The 13930-nt window shown below is 55.7% G+C and overlaps 6 protein-coding genes across 6 annotated transcripts; 2 read left to right on the plus strand and 4 right to left on the minus strand.

The window, feature by feature from the left end:
• Window positions 1-1047: 1047 nt before the first annotated feature.
• LTHEOB_5423 (Homoserine dehydrogenase) lies at window positions 1048-2290 on the minus strand (the record flags this gene model as incomplete). Its single annotated transcript, XM_035514567.1, has 3 exons — window positions 1048-1222; window positions 1280-2192; window positions 2254-2290. 3 exons carry the CDS (start codon window positions 2288-2290, stop codon window positions 1048-1050), a joined length of 1125 nt encoding a protein of 374 aa, XP_035373713.1.
• A 239-nt stretch (window positions 2291-2529) lies between these two features.
• Window positions 2530-3573, plus strand: LTHEOB_5424 (uncharacterized protein; the record flags this gene model as incomplete). Its single annotated transcript, XM_035514568.1, has 1 exon — window positions 2530-3573. The coding sequence occupies one exon, from the start codon at window positions 2530-2532 to the stop codon at window positions 3571-3573; it is 1044 nt and encodes a 347-aa protein (XP_035373714.1).
• Window positions 3574-4109: 536 nt separating this feature from the next.
• Window positions 4110-6073, minus strand: LTHEOB_5425 (Glucan endo-alpha-glucosidase Agn1; the record flags this gene model as incomplete). The annotated part of the gene is made up of 6 exons (XM_035514569.1): window positions 4110-4724; window positions 4836-4940; window positions 5002-5030; window positions 5105-5526; window positions 5623-5798; window positions 6002-6073. 6 exons carry the CDS (start codon window positions 6071-6073, stop codon window positions 4110-4112), a joined length of 1419 nt encoding a protein of 472 aa, XP_035373715.1.
• A 5095-nt stretch (window positions 6074-11168) lies between these two features.
• Window positions 11169-11894, minus strand: LTHEOB_5426 (uncharacterized protein; the record flags this gene model as incomplete). The annotated part of the gene is made up of 1 exon (XM_035514570.1): window positions 11169-11894. The coding sequence occupies one exon, from the start codon at window positions 11892-11894 to the stop codon at window positions 11169-11171; it is 726 nt and encodes a 241-aa protein (XP_035373716.1).
• Window positions 11895-12439: 545 nt separating this feature from the next.
• LTHEOB_5427 (tRNA-specific adenosine deaminase subunit tad2) lies at window positions 12440-13116 on the plus strand (the record flags this gene model as incomplete). The annotated part of the gene is made up of 3 exons (XM_035514571.1): window positions 12440-12840; window positions 12894-12991; window positions 13043-13116. The coding sequence occupies 3 exons, from the start codon at window positions 12440-12442 to the stop codon at window positions 13114-13116; spliced, it is 573 nt and encodes a 190-aa protein (XP_035373717.1).
• Window positions 13117-13251: 135 nt separating this feature from the next.
• On the minus strand, window positions 13252-13650 carry LTHEOB_5428 (Cytochrome c oxidase assembly protein cox16; the record flags this gene model as incomplete). Its single annotated transcript, XM_035514572.1, has 2 exons — window positions 13252-13332; window positions 13387-13650. 2 exons carry the CDS (start codon window positions 13648-13650, stop codon window positions 13252-13254), a joined length of 345 nt encoding a protein of 114 aa, XP_035373718.1.
• Window positions 13651-13930: the final 280 nt, after the last annotated feature.

Consider the following 13930-nt stretch of genomic DNA (forward strand, 5'->3'; position numbering starts at 1 on the left):
GATCCTGAGGAGCAGTGCACGGTCGATGGGTTTGCCGGAAGGGAAATTAAACTTTGCGCCCATGTGGGTGCAATGACGGATGCCGAGCCCAAGGCTGTGCGCAACGGCCTTGAGCTTAGCCCTGTCTTTGTTTTTCGTGCTAGTTCTTTCTCCGCAGTGGCTGTGAGGGAAAAAAAAAAGGTAGGTAGGTGGGGAGCGGGCACTCTGAATCCTTTGGTTTGAGGGCACCTGTACCTCTACGACAAAGAGCTCAGTTTACACGTATCCTCCTTTGAAAATGGAGAATTTCTTTCATCTCCCAGCAACCTATTGACCTTCAGCGGTTCTATTTCATGACCGTCTGTGATGCCATTCATCATCTAGAGTTATGCTTCAAAAGCACTTGTCTTGCGAAGCTACTACTGTGGTACTACTGTGGTAGATCGACGAAGATACAAGGTGGATAGGAAGCATTGCCAAACCAAGCCAGACTTGCGATTTCTGAACTCAATGGGTCGTGTTACTGAGCTTCGTGCCAAGAAGAAAGCGCTGTATATACAAGGGTTTAGGGGCTCTATATAGGGCTTGTGCCATCCTTGTGACCATACTATAAGGAAGTGCAGATGAGCGCTGAGGCCCACAGTTCTCTTTTGTGATTGCGGAGACATCTCCAGTTTTGGAAGACTTAGCGTTGATCCCGTTTGCAACAGTTTCTATATTCTTTCCTCAGACCTGTATAGCACCGTAACAACAATCTTCAGTTCAATTGGTTGCAAGCTTCTCCCTGTTGAAATCCGAAAAACGATGCCAGAATAATCCTTACGTGCATTATATCTTCAAGGCCTTCATCGATTGCCCAGATCAGCAGTTTCATATCCATAACTGAATGTTCCATACGTCTGGCTAAACAGGCAGTCATCAAAGTACAACCCTGCTCTCTATCATTCACTTAAATCGCTAATTCTTTTGCGAAGTCATTTATCCTCGATTTTTCATGCCTTTCCTCTATAGACCAAAATCCTAAGGCGACAGTAAATCGCTTTTTATACTATCATTTCCTCGTAGCATCTAGTGCAGCAGACGGAGAACCTTGATCAGGTCACCGGAGACACCCATGGCAGTGACATCACCGCCAGCACCGGCACCCTGGACGATCAGGGGGTTGCTGCCGTAGCGCTTGGTGTAGAAGTTGATGATGTTATCGCTGCCCTTGAGAGCGGCGATGGGGTGCGAGAGGTCGAACCTGCATTTTCGTTAATAAACATGCAGCCTTCTGGACACGAGTAACGGGGGTACTCACTTTTCAAGGCCGACCTTGACGCTCTTGGAGGCAACGTCGATGCTGCCAACGAACCTGACAACCTTGCCCTCCTTGGCAGCCTCCTCCTTCAGCTTGTCCATCTCGCCGTCGAAGGCGGGGAGCTTCTCCAAGAACTCGTCACCGCTGGAGCAGCTCTCGAGCTCCTTGGGGATCAAGCTCTGGACGGGGAAGCTGGTGGGGCTCTCGACGGGCAGGCCGGCCAGACGGGCGAGGATGGTAAGCTTGCGGGCGACGTCGAGACCGTTGAGGTCGTCGCGCGGGTCCGGCTCGGTGTAGCCGAGCTCCTTGGCCTTGCGCACCTCGGCGGAGAACTGGCCGCCAGCGGCGCCGCCGGCGGGCTGGAAGCTGTTGAAGAGGAAGGACATGGTGCCGGAGAAGACGCCCTCAATCTTGGTCACCTCGTCGCCCGTCTCGACCAGCTCCTTGAGCGTGCTGATGACGGGCAGGCCGGCGCCCACGCTGCTCTCGTGGAAGACGAAGCCGCCCGAGCCCGTGCCATTGCCGGCGGCACCGTAGATGGACTGCCACAGCTCGTACGTCGAGGAGAAGGCCTTCTTGTTGGGTGTGACGATGCTGATGCCCTTCTTCAGGAAGAGCGGGTACGCGTCCGCAAGGTCCTGGTTCGAGGTGTTGTCGACGAGGACGACCTTGCTGGGAGCAGCGCTCAGGTAGTCGGCGAGCTTGGCCGGGGGCAGGGCGGGCGTGCTGGAGGCGGCGAGGTCATTCTCCCAGGTGGAGAGGTTGAGAGAGCGGTAGTCGGTGCTGTGGAGGACCTTGCTGCTGCGGGAGAGGAGGATGACGGAGAGGTAGGTCGGCGCGGTCGCCGACTGAGAGAAGCGCGAGGCAATGGCGTGCAGCTGGTTCAGGAAGCACTTTCCAACACCACCGACACCTGGAGAGGATGTGTCAGCCCGGGATCGAGGATCGTGGTGGGGCAGAGTGCGCGCGCATACCGACAACGGCGACGAAGACCTGGCGGGGAGGAGACATTGTGGCAGCAATGGGTGATTTGGAAGATGCAATGGAAAGAGACGATGCGGGAGAGGCTTCTTGAGCAGGATTTAAGGAGTTCTTGCTTATGTCGTCAGGTGGAGCAGTTGTTGCGCTGCCGTGTCATAGAAATTGAGCCCCTCCGACGGCCGAGCTCGGCCCTCCGCCCCGCCGCCAACCCTATGTAGGTCAGCCTTGCGCATCATCCCGCAACCCACCTACCCACCTCCCCGCCCACCATGTCATCGAACAAAGATGCCTCGCTCTACGGCATCCCGCGCCCCAAGAAGTCTGCCGACAAGGAGCTGACCTCGTCCACCAACCTCGCCTTCGCCTCGCAGCTCTCGTCGCTCATCTCCGCCGGTTCCTCGTCATCAAAGCCCAGCTCCGCCGGCCGCCCGCGTCCCAAGAACAAGGACGACATCTTCAGCGTGCACAACAAGAACTCGCGCAAGCGCGCGCTCAAAGATCTTGACGACACCGACTTCACACAGCGCCACAGCACCTCCAGCGAAACGCTCGACGAGGCAACATGGAAGCGCTCGAAGCGGAAAATGGAGGAGAAGGCGCGTCTGTACGCAGCCATGAAGCGCGGCGACGTCGAGGACATGGACGAGCGCTACGCTGTGGATTTCGACCGCAAGTGGGCTGAAAAGCACGGCAACGGGGAATCGGATACATCGTCTGACGAGGACGCCGACAGCGAGCCAGAGGAGCTCGTCGAGTATGTCGATGAGTTTGGTAGGACAAGGAAGGGCACGAGGGCGGACGTTGCACGGGAAGAACGACGCAAGAAGTCGATGCTCGATGAGCCGGACCGCTTCACTGCGAGGCCGGCGATGCCGTCGAACATTATCTATGGCGATACTATTCAGAGTGCTGCCTTCAACCCCGATGAGACGGTCGCGGAGAAGATGGCAGAGATTGCAGCGAAGAGAGAGGACACTCCGCCGAAGGATACCCACTTTGATGGCAAAGCAGAGATCAGGAACAAGGGTACAGGCTTCTTCCACTTCTCGCAGGATGAGGAGGAGCGCAAGAAGCAGATGGAGGAACTCGAGAGAGAACGGCAAGAAACCGAACGCAGGCGAGCAGAACGGGAGAGAAAGAAGGAGGATAGGAAGAAGGAGGTTGAGGAACGGAGAAAAGCACTCAAGGAAAAACGATCGAAAGCTCAGGCGGATAAGTTCCTCGATGGTCTTATGGGTGAGCTAGGAGACAAGGCTGGCGAAGATACGGCTGACTCGAAAGACGGGGGGAAAGAGAAAGCTAAAACTGAATGAGTGGAGCATGAAGGTACAGCGGAATACCGATAACCAGCTTTGGCGTCATCTCGGAGAGGTCTAAAGCACTAAGTCAGTTGAAGCCCATCTGTGCCACTGGAGGCTCTATCCACATAAAAGGCCCCTCGTATATGCGCGGATCATGCTTCGGAGAGAAGTAAGTCTGATGCAGAAGAAGCAACTGTCTCGTAGATCGGGAATAATCATGAACTGAATGGAAAGGGTTGGATCTTTGGTATGATGCATACAATACCAACTAAACGAAACCCATTAAACCCGAGTGGTTTTCCGCAATATTGAAATCAACCCTAATTCAGCAGCAGCCTTAAGTGGCTTTATGGTATGTGACCAATAGACTAAATGAAGCACAAATAGTCAAAGGTTCGAACGTTAAAATGCTCTTATGTGGGATATTGTGTTAAAGGTTACGGCTACTCTAGGTTATGAAAACATACGTTCTCTTCCTTCCAACTGCCAACTACGGTCCGTCGTCTCACATCTTGCCCTTGGGTATCTACTGCTCCAACAACTGGAGTCTACTGGCTACAGTCAGGATCCGGACACTCCCCATCGGATTCGTTATCCGAGAAGCCCACCACCTGGGGATTCATGTTGTAAATGCAGTCCGGACAGCCCGTAGACACGCACCTCCCGCCCGCCGCCACCCTCACCGTCTTGCCGTCGGCATCCACCACCTCCAACCGCTGGAACCCAGCCTTGACCCCTTCGGCCTTGCCGTAGTTCAACCCGGCCACCAGCTCGACGCTACCGATCTGCTCGCCGTCGCTGATCAGGTTGGCCTTCCAGCCCTCGGCGTCTTCGCCGACGACGACGGCCCAGTTCAGCACGTCCTCGCCCTTGTCGAAGCCGTCGGGCTTGGCGTAGACGCCGCCGTTGCCCTCGAGCGGGCACGTCGTCGACTGCAGGATCGTCTTGTACCACAGCGCGCCCGTGACGGTCTCGGCGGAGCCGAAGGGCCGCATGGCGGAAGCGGACGAGGCGTTGGCGCGGAAGGCGGCGGCGAAGGAGCCGATCAGCGGCTGCCAGCCGTCGTGCGGGGCGAGGGAGGTGGTTGCGTAGCGGGCTGGGTCGACGTCGGTGTTTTGCTCGGGCCAGAGGTTGCCGATGTAGTGGGATTCGGGGCCGTCGTTCTGTTGCAGGATGTCAGTGTTTGAAATGTTTAGAGGGCTAGTTGGAATCGGGGAACAAGCTGAGTTTGCGGGTTGTGGAAGAAGAGTATGAAATTTTGATATTACACTTACCCAGGTGATTACTTGGGCGTATTCTGGGGCAGGGTTCATCTTCAGGATGTTCTTCATGCGTTCCGGAAGGTTGAGCTCGCCAGGGCGGTAGAGGTTGGTGTTGTACTTGGAACCAGTCAGCCAATCATTCCTCCCCATGCTACACAATTTTAAGACTTGGACTCACCGCATCCTTGTACTGCAGAGGGCTCAAGCCTGTCAAAAGAAAACATGTCAGCTATCACCTCTCAACCCATAACCCAACACCTTCGAGACCCACGAGCACATACCGATCATATAATCCTTCCCTCTCGCCTCCGCCGCCTTGGAAACCACCTCATCCGGGCCCGTATCGCCGGGGAAGGCGCCGCCCAGGCCGGCCCTCTCGGGCCACGCGGCCTCCCAGCTGAACAGGCCGTCGACGACGCCGCCCCAGTAGTCCCACCAGCCGTCGGCGCCGTCGTAGTAGCCCGCGGTGCCGTCGAAGTCGGGCACCAGGTAGACGGCGTTGGGCTCGGCGAAGGCGTCGGTGCTGCCGCGCCACTCGTCCCACGTCTCGTTGGTCAGGCCGCCGTCCGAGAAGGTGCTGACGAACGGGTACTCGTCCGGCGCCGGTCCGCGCGCGTACGCCGCGTGCGAGGTGTACTGCTTCAGCAGCGCGTTGAAGTCGGTTAGCGTGGCGCCGGCGCCGCCGGCTGCGGCGAGGTCGAGGCTGTGGATCATGCGTTAGCGTTTAGATTAGGAGAAAAGGGTTGAGGGAGCAAGGATGATTATTGAGATCATACTACGGTTCGTGAGAGAGACTTACGAGAAAAGTAGGTGGAAGTCGGGGTGGTTGGACGCGGTATAGTCGAACATGTAGGAGAGAGTATCGGTCACGAATGATTGCCGGGGGTCGCCAATGTTGAGTGCAAAACCGTCTAGACCGGCGGCTGCGGCATCGTCGACATCGGTGTGGACATGGGTCTCAGTGGTAGTGCCAACCTTCGAAAGACAGAATGGTAAGTATTGTTCATATGTTTCAGTTTACGGTGGAAAGGGTTGAGGAACATAAGCAAGAGAGAAAAGGAGCGGTTATAAAATAAGATGTTTGTGCAGATGCCTTCATGTGAGATGAAGGTGCATGAGCTGATATGGGGTACATCAAGCTTGTGGGGGCGAGGATTGAATGTGCTGACGGGACGTACCATATAGTGGGCAAAGACTGCTTTAGCGGCAGCAGCATCGGGAAAGTACAAGACTGAAGTGGCAGCAGCCATCAAGGCTGAGGTGATTCGAAGAGAATACATCGTTCCGGACGAGGTAAGGCGCAGCTCTTGATTGGAGAGTTCGAGGCACTGCTGAATACAAGGGAACATATCGCGGGTCACTGGCGTTAATATATGAGTTGCACAGAGGAGAATGACGTTCTGTAGCCAGCTGAAGAACACACAGCCAGCTGACAGGAATGCTGAAGATCCTACGCAATAGAGGCTCACACCCCGCCTGCAAAGAATGCAAGTGAGCATCGGAAAGAGGGGCGAATACTCCCAAAGCGGCCAGTCACAGGCCTCGAAGGCCGTCTTCTTCTCTGTCTCTTCTCCATCGGGGAGTCACGTCCAGGACATCCGTGCTACTGAATGAAGCTACCTTCTTGATTCTGCTAAGCCCCTCTCACGTGTGGCCTACGTGAGAGGTAGCCGGAGGGGCAGCATGACAGGGTGGGAGCTCACCCCGCAAGTGCCGAGACAGAACGCATCACAGCAAGCAACAGTCCGAGCCATTGCCTTTTCCCGTATTCTTTTTCTAGAAAAGAAATCAGTCGGCGACAGGTCCACCAGTAGGAATAGTGAATAGAGAAGTGTATGATGCAAGCAGCTGACGTTGCAGACGCGTGCCGCCGTGCCTGCAGAGATGCTTTAGCACCAAGCGCCACTGATGGCTCGGCACTGAAGTACTCCGAGTAAATACATGTAAGGGCAAGGAATAGGGCGAGATAAATCAACAGGACAGCGCCACAGTAGCGCAAGACAGGAACATGTGCGCTGTCAGTTTCAAGCTGGTGTAAGTGGCTCTCCGAAAAGCAGTGTGGCCTCCCATGGATGTCTCTGCCGCAGGAAGTCCTTAGTCGTCATTAGGCCAATACTGTCTCATAACCACGCTGGAATCGAAGGGTCGAAGCGAGGCAGACCAACCATAGTGATGTCAGCTGTCACCAGACACGCACGTCCTTAAGCTTTGGCGGCGTGCGATCATACGGGCAGCCCGCCGGTAATTCATCTCATCGTCGGCTGGACTAAAGGTTGATGTTAACGAGGATGTGGATGGTTGTACTTGGCCCTCCGATTCGCTAAATTTCTCATGTTCATTTTTTGGCTTTCCCTATTATTGGAAGCGTATTCAGCTCCTCATTCGTTAAGCTTTATGAACCGGTTGACAGCCCCGGCAGGGTGCATATGCGAGGACCAAGAGCAAGAGCAAGGAAGCAAATAAGCACGGGGAACAGAGAAATCCATGACCTACCTCGAAATTCCGGAACCAAATCCTTCGGACAAGCCGCCTGCCCCGGGATCATCTGCATGCATTGTTTCTAAAACGTAAAATCAACCGGGAAAGCATGCCGAGACCGAGGGTCGTCGGTGCCGGTGCCCGTGACCGGGAGCTCCATCCACTCGGACATTTTCTTGCCAGTCTTGCGCTGTCACGGTAGCATGGGCTGGATGACTGACCAAGTACTTTTCGAAGGCCAAGAAACAGACAGGTATCTATTGATTCTCGCACGGCAAGGATCTTCCTTGAATGGGCACACGGCGTCAAAACAAGAGCTGCAGGCGCGGGGAGGCGGTCTTGCTTGCCGCCTGAGAAAAACGCACTTCGTGCATAGTCGCCCCACAGAACGGTGTTCTGGATCCAACTCGCCGCAACTCAAAGAACCATCAGCAGAAAGAAGTGGGGCAACAGTTGAGCGGTTGGGCCGCGGAAACAGACTTGGTTGCACGTGGGGGAGGGGCGAGCGGCCAGGCACAAAGTAGTGCTGACATCAGCTGAACACCTTATGACCGGGAGCAGACAGGGCCCGACAAATGAGAGGGTAGGAGGGAATGACTTGGAAGTGACTTGATGAGCAGGAGGTTATAAGCTTGCGAAGAGTCTTCTCGTGAGAGCAGGTGGCAGCTGAGGGTATTTTCAGGCCCTACGTTGAATCCTGAGGCTCTATATGAAGCATCCGAGCCTCATAAGCTTGGACGGTTGCCGCAACATGTCTCATTAAATAATTAAAGTGACTTCTCCCCCATGTACCAGCCACGGCCCGTCGGACAGACGCCCCAGATCGGTTCGGACCGAACCGCCTCCACAACCACCATTGGCCAGAACAAGCGCCACGAGACGGTGGTAGAGTGGGGATTTAGGTAAAACCATAGTGTTGAACCTTGGCCTACAATATAATTTTCCCGGCACCTGATGCTTGCACGTTCAAGCTCCTATTCTGCCGGAATAGGTGCGTCTGCCCTATAAGCATTGCAGATCCAGCGCGACACGCGAGTCGCGCCACCGCATCAGGCTTCGCGCGGCACTCCGACAAGGATGCTTATACTACGCTGTGCAGGGATCCGCCGCGCGTGGCCTCAAGTTACCTGCTACCTCAACTTGCTACGCAGCAGTCGCAGCGAATGACGGCTGTCCACAAAAGGCTGGCCACGCCGACGAAATGTCTCACCTGCGAGGTCATCGCTCCCACTGCCCTACGCCCTTAATACCCCGCAATATGCGAGAAGGATTCGTCACGCTTACTTGCGCCAGCCGTTCCTGCGGCATCACGTTCTGCGGCGCCACCAAAGACGGCCATTGGTCTCATCTTGCGCCGCCTGCTGACAATCTTACTGAGCTTAAGCGCCAGTTTTAAGAACCTTAACCCTATTCCCACCTCCCCTGTCATATTCCGCCAGACTTCCCGCTTCCTGGAAGAGGCAGGTCCTGTAAATCGTCACATGTGGTGCCCGACTGTCCGCTGTATGCAGCAAGCTTGAGAGAGTGGGCAATTGGGAATTTTGTCTCCCCCAGCCTTATGACTAGTACTACAAATCTGGGCATAGACCTCGACTGCTTCGAAGGTATATTGCTCTCTTCTGACCATATAGGTTTGCGTATAATGAAATTTCAGTGCGGCATGACGCACTGCTGGAATCCCCCACATTTTTCTTCCGCTGACTATCGATAGGCGAATCCTTTTGCAGGGCTGAAACACATATCCCGCTTCCTCAAAGGTTTTCGAAGCTGGGCCAGATGCCACGCTACTGTGCGGTGATACCTTCTAGCCCCTTCGTGCGCGGAAGTGTCGGCAAATGCAACGTGGAAAGAAGGAAGACATGTCGCTGGCTTGTAAGGAAAAAAGGGAAAGAAGAAATAGCAATCTCGATGCTCATTTAAGGCTGAACCGCGGCAGAGCGATTTAAACGAATTGAATTCCCGGCTCGGATATATGCATGTCAGCATTGGCACGTATTTATCTCACAAGGCTCTCATCTCTCCGTCAAGAACGCGTAATCCACCGTCAGTACCAGAGCAGTGTCCCAACCAGCAGCAAATGCGAGTGGTCGTTCAATTCTCTCCACAATTCCCGTCGGCACCTTTCTCCGCCAACTAAGACTCTCCACGGCTTCTCATTAAGATTCAACGGAAAGGCAAAATATAGACTCTTCGGCTATTTACAAGATTAGCGATATCTCATCGCTCTTGTTCTTATCGAAATTACAACCACCGATTCTCGCCGTTGCGATGTTGAGAAGATCGACTACAAAGCATTGAGGCACAGCACAAGTTATTTAGTGATCCAGATATAACATCGCCGAGCGACCTTGCTCCGATTGACAGCATTTGGATTGATCAACCAAGGCTCTTGCTTGGGGGATGGGGCATGGACCATTGGCTTCGAAAGGGTGGGGCATACCGACGGGCGCTGAACAGACACGGCATGCATCCGGGTCTCCGAGCCCACCCACCTCTCTCAGAAATGAAAATGAATTAAAAGGAACAAACAATGACGCCGTCTCAAGATCGACGGCCCACTGTGCGTCCGCAACCCCTCTCTCACGACCCACCACAAGCAACCTCGGATGAGCGAGTCGTCAATTGTGCTCAGGATTGACACGACGCATCAGGCCATGTGGAGCAATCCCCATTTTGGATCACTGGTGGGGTTCTTGCCCTGTCACCGCCTCGACGCAGGAGAGTGGAGTTTGTGGTGGTCTGGTCTCGCGGCGCGAGCGTCGGGAGCAGCGCACGGCGGGCGATCCACACTAGGCCCGATTGGAAGACAGGGTACGATGACGTCGCCTCATCCCCCCATCGGCCTGCGCTGATAACCTCGGGGCCTTTTTGGCTTGTGACGAAGGCTACAAGGGCAAGAAAAAAGTAAAATGACAACAGGGCGAGAGGGATAACTTTTTGCCACAGACGTTCGAACGTTTTCAGAGGTGGGTTACAAGTCGGGAATGCTTCCGGATGTACAATGAGAAGGGGATGAACGTTCTGCCGTTCGTGACACAGGCGTACACAGCGCTTACGCGTGTTTCTCCTCTCCAGACTTATATGTGACGCAAAGAAGAAGAAGAAGAAGAAGCAAGATTTGAAATTATTTTTAAGTTCCACACCTCGTTGAACGACTGAGAAAGAAATGGAAAGAAGATCCAGAGATTTCGTACACCAGACATGAAGAGCGAACATCTTGCGCTCTTTCTTAAAGCTAGGTCTTGAAACTTTTGGACGGTGTGTGTGTGTGTTCTAGTAGATGGCGGAGAGCATGGGGATGGAGCGGTGAAGGTGTTGAGATGTGTATCGAGATAACATTTGTACAACATGGCCATCGTATCTACGTTTCCCAACAACAACCATGGAACTTCCTGGCCTTTATCAACCTTCCCCGGGTTTTTCTCGATACATGGTCTTCGGGCTCCCCGTAGGGTTCGGAGACCCAGAATTAGGTAGCCGAATTTTGGCCATTCGCTTCCCCGTGGTAGAAATAGGAGCCGACGCGGCCAAAAACGATGGACAGAAAGGGAAGTTTAGGCTACAGAGATTGCCAAGCGACGAGGGTATAGAGTAGGAAAGGTGTGATGGAGAGTACCAGGTGTGGAGGTGTGGAGTATGCAGTTCCGCACTAGAAAAAAGCAGTAGTAACAGTCTGGACCTTTCAGTGCTAGAGTCGCTCCGAGGGTATAATGAGAATCCAAAATAAGGGTAAACCAAAAAAAATTAGACAAATATGCGAGATCGCGGCAGAGTCTGTGCTCTGAGTTTATGGCGCCAGTTGCTGGGATGATGCATGTGATTGCGCCCGTCTATTCCCAGGTCCAGCGACATCGTCAATGTTTCCATTTATTTGATGTGCTTGAACATGTCATCCGCGCCGAGCGATCCGTCGTTGAGCTCCGTACCCAATTTCTTGAGGTCTGGCAGCTTGGGCGGCGGCGGGCCCTTCGTCTCGGGCTTCGGCTCTTCGATGGCGCTTCCATTCGAGAACTCGCCGACCTCAGCAAGGCTTCCAAACATTGTGCTCGCGCGCTTGTTGAACCAGCTTCCACTCTTCCTGCGCTCGCGCATGTTTGGTCGGGGCGTGGGACCGTCTGACGAGTTCTGCGGGCTCGTCGGACGGCTGTTTCGCAGGCTGTCCGACGAGGAGGCGGAGCGGAAGCCGAAGAAGCGGCGAACAGATGAAGGTCGCTTGCTGCTGCTAACGCTCCCGGCGGTCGGCGTCGGGCTCAACACATTTTTCGAGCCGGGCGAGCCGGGCTTGGTGTTGACGGTGGCGACGCTCTCGGTGCGACCGCGCGTCTCGCCATTGACGGGACCACCGGTCTGGCTGGAGCTCTCGCTGGAACTCTGCTTGGGTTTCGTGGAGGCCATGGGGTCGTCAGAGTGGTTGTCATGGGGAGACGTGGGATGCGACGAGAGTGGACCACGGCCAGGTGTAGGTGGGCGGCCTGGGGTGGCAGGCGGGGATTCGGGCGGCGCGGGGATATCGGTCCCGGCTGTGAGGGAGAACTCGATGGGTTTGATCTCGAGCGGGACGAAAGCGGGCTTATTAGTAGTCGAGGGCGCCATGGTGGAGTTTGGTTGGTGGCGTGGTCAGCAGCTGCAGCTAGGTAGCTGGGATGACGGAAGCGGTGTTTGAGCGCGGCGCAAAGGAGTGGCCGGGAGAAGGAGCGCACGAAGACCCTGATCTGCTGGGGGTGAAGCTGGAGTGATTTGCGCGTTGCGGGGAGGGTCCCGGACAGGGGAAGCTAGTCGCGGGCGCGTGAGAGCGAGAGTGTAGCTGCAGGAGCTGGGAGCGAGCGGAGGGGAGAGGGGCGGGAGGAGGATGGCGCCAATGACGAAGGAGGGGGAGGTGGAGGAACACGCGAGCCGGCGCCTGGTCTGGGAGAAGTGTGGGACAGTGATGGCGTCGGGACGGGCGTGGTGAAGGGAGAGCGAGCCATGGGCAGCGCAGCCAAGGGGAGGCGGCCATCTGCGCGCGCACTGCGAAAGCACCTGCGAGGCCAAGCGGCGCACCAACTGGACCCTGCACCGCGCCCGCGCCATCCAACGGCGATCGGCTGCGCAAAATCCATCGGACTTTTTTCTGCACCAGCCTATTTCTGGTGCTACACATGGCAGACGAGCCGGCGCCCAAGAGAATGCGCATGGACGAGGACCGCACATATCACGAGCGCTTCATGCGCGAAGCCCTGCACATGGCCGAGCTTGCTCTCGCCACCGACGAGACCCCCGTCGGCTGCGTATTCGTGCGCGAAGGACGCGTTATCGGCCGCGGCATGAACGACACGAACCGCTCTCTGAACGGCACGCGCCACGCTGAGTTCGTCGCCATCTCGCAGATCCTCGCCGAGCATCCGGCCAGCGTGCTGCGCGAGACGGACCTCTATGTCACCGTCGAGCCGTGTGTTATGTGCGCTTCGGCCCTGAGGCAGTTTGGCATTCGCGCTGTGTACTTTGGCTGCTGGAACGACAGGTTTGGCGGCACTGGCGGCGTCCTGAACATCCATAGCGAGTACGTGCGCACCGCCCCACATATGCCTGCTGAATCATGCTGAACAGCCACAGTCCGAGTGTCGACAAGCCGTATCCGGTCCACGGCGGCATCTTCAGAGAAGAGGCCATCATGCTGCTGCGCAAGTTCTACGTCCAAGAAAACGTCAAAGGTGTGCTGCTGGCCTTCCATGTCCGCCGTCGATGATGCTAATGCAAGATAGCTCCCGAGCCAAAACAAAAGGGCACGAGGGAATTGAAGACGGATATCGTACCGCTGTCCGCCGAGCAGGTGTGAGCAGTGCCCGAGGTGGTCGAAGGAGCTTAGATACCCCAGAAACATAATTGTACAGTGCCATGTTCAAATCCAACGCCGGATGCAGATGCGTGTTGTATAGTCCAGTTCCAACGCCATTTCATGTGCAAAGCGTTCCTAAAGTTTTCCGTCGTGTTCGCCCGGCAGCCTCTTGACGCGCTTCTGCTCCCAGTCGTCGAGGTCCTTTGCAGCAAGCCTCTGTTGCACCCAATTGTCAGCAAATACTATGCCGCAGAAGAGACCAGCACTCACGTAATATTCTTCCTTCATGTCGACCTTCCTCTTGTTCTTGCCAATGCCCAGCTCCTCGTCTTTCGACACTTGGCGGACCTTGCGGTCGTGTCGCTCATAACGCAGGGCCGTTGCTGGGGTCAAGAAAAAACTTCCGGCGACCATGGTTGCAATGAAAGGAAGTCCGAAGAGGAGGAACGGATGCCTCTGCATCTGGACACGGTATTTCGCGGCGAGGGTATTTTGAGCCGCGGCCCCGCGGAACTTCTTGGACTGGAATGCCATGGCGGCGCGACGGATGACGTGTGGCGGAATAGCGCGCCAATGGGCAGGGACAGGCCGCGGTGCGAGGGAGCGAAGGGCGTGAGGTTTGCGTGGGGTGTGGCGCGAGATGAATGGGGATCGTGATTTGCGCCCGTCCGGATCGCCGTCGCAGCATCACCGTCATGCGATGCTGAATCCGATAAGCCGCTTATCGCCATGTGACCGCGCGACGCCTTTTCCGCGCGTTACTACGCTCCCTGCCTGTTTTCAACTCACATCCAGCCGCACACCGTTGCCGCGA

This window comes from Lasiodiplodia theobromae, assembly GCF_012971845.1.
Source record: "Lasiodiplodia theobromae strain AM2As chromosome Unknown scaffold_15, whole genome shotgun sequence".
In the NCBI taxonomy this organism is placed as follows: domain Eukaryota; kingdom Fungi; phylum Ascomycota; class Dothideomycetes; order Botryosphaeriales; family Botryosphaeriaceae; genus Lasiodiplodia; species Lasiodiplodia theobromae.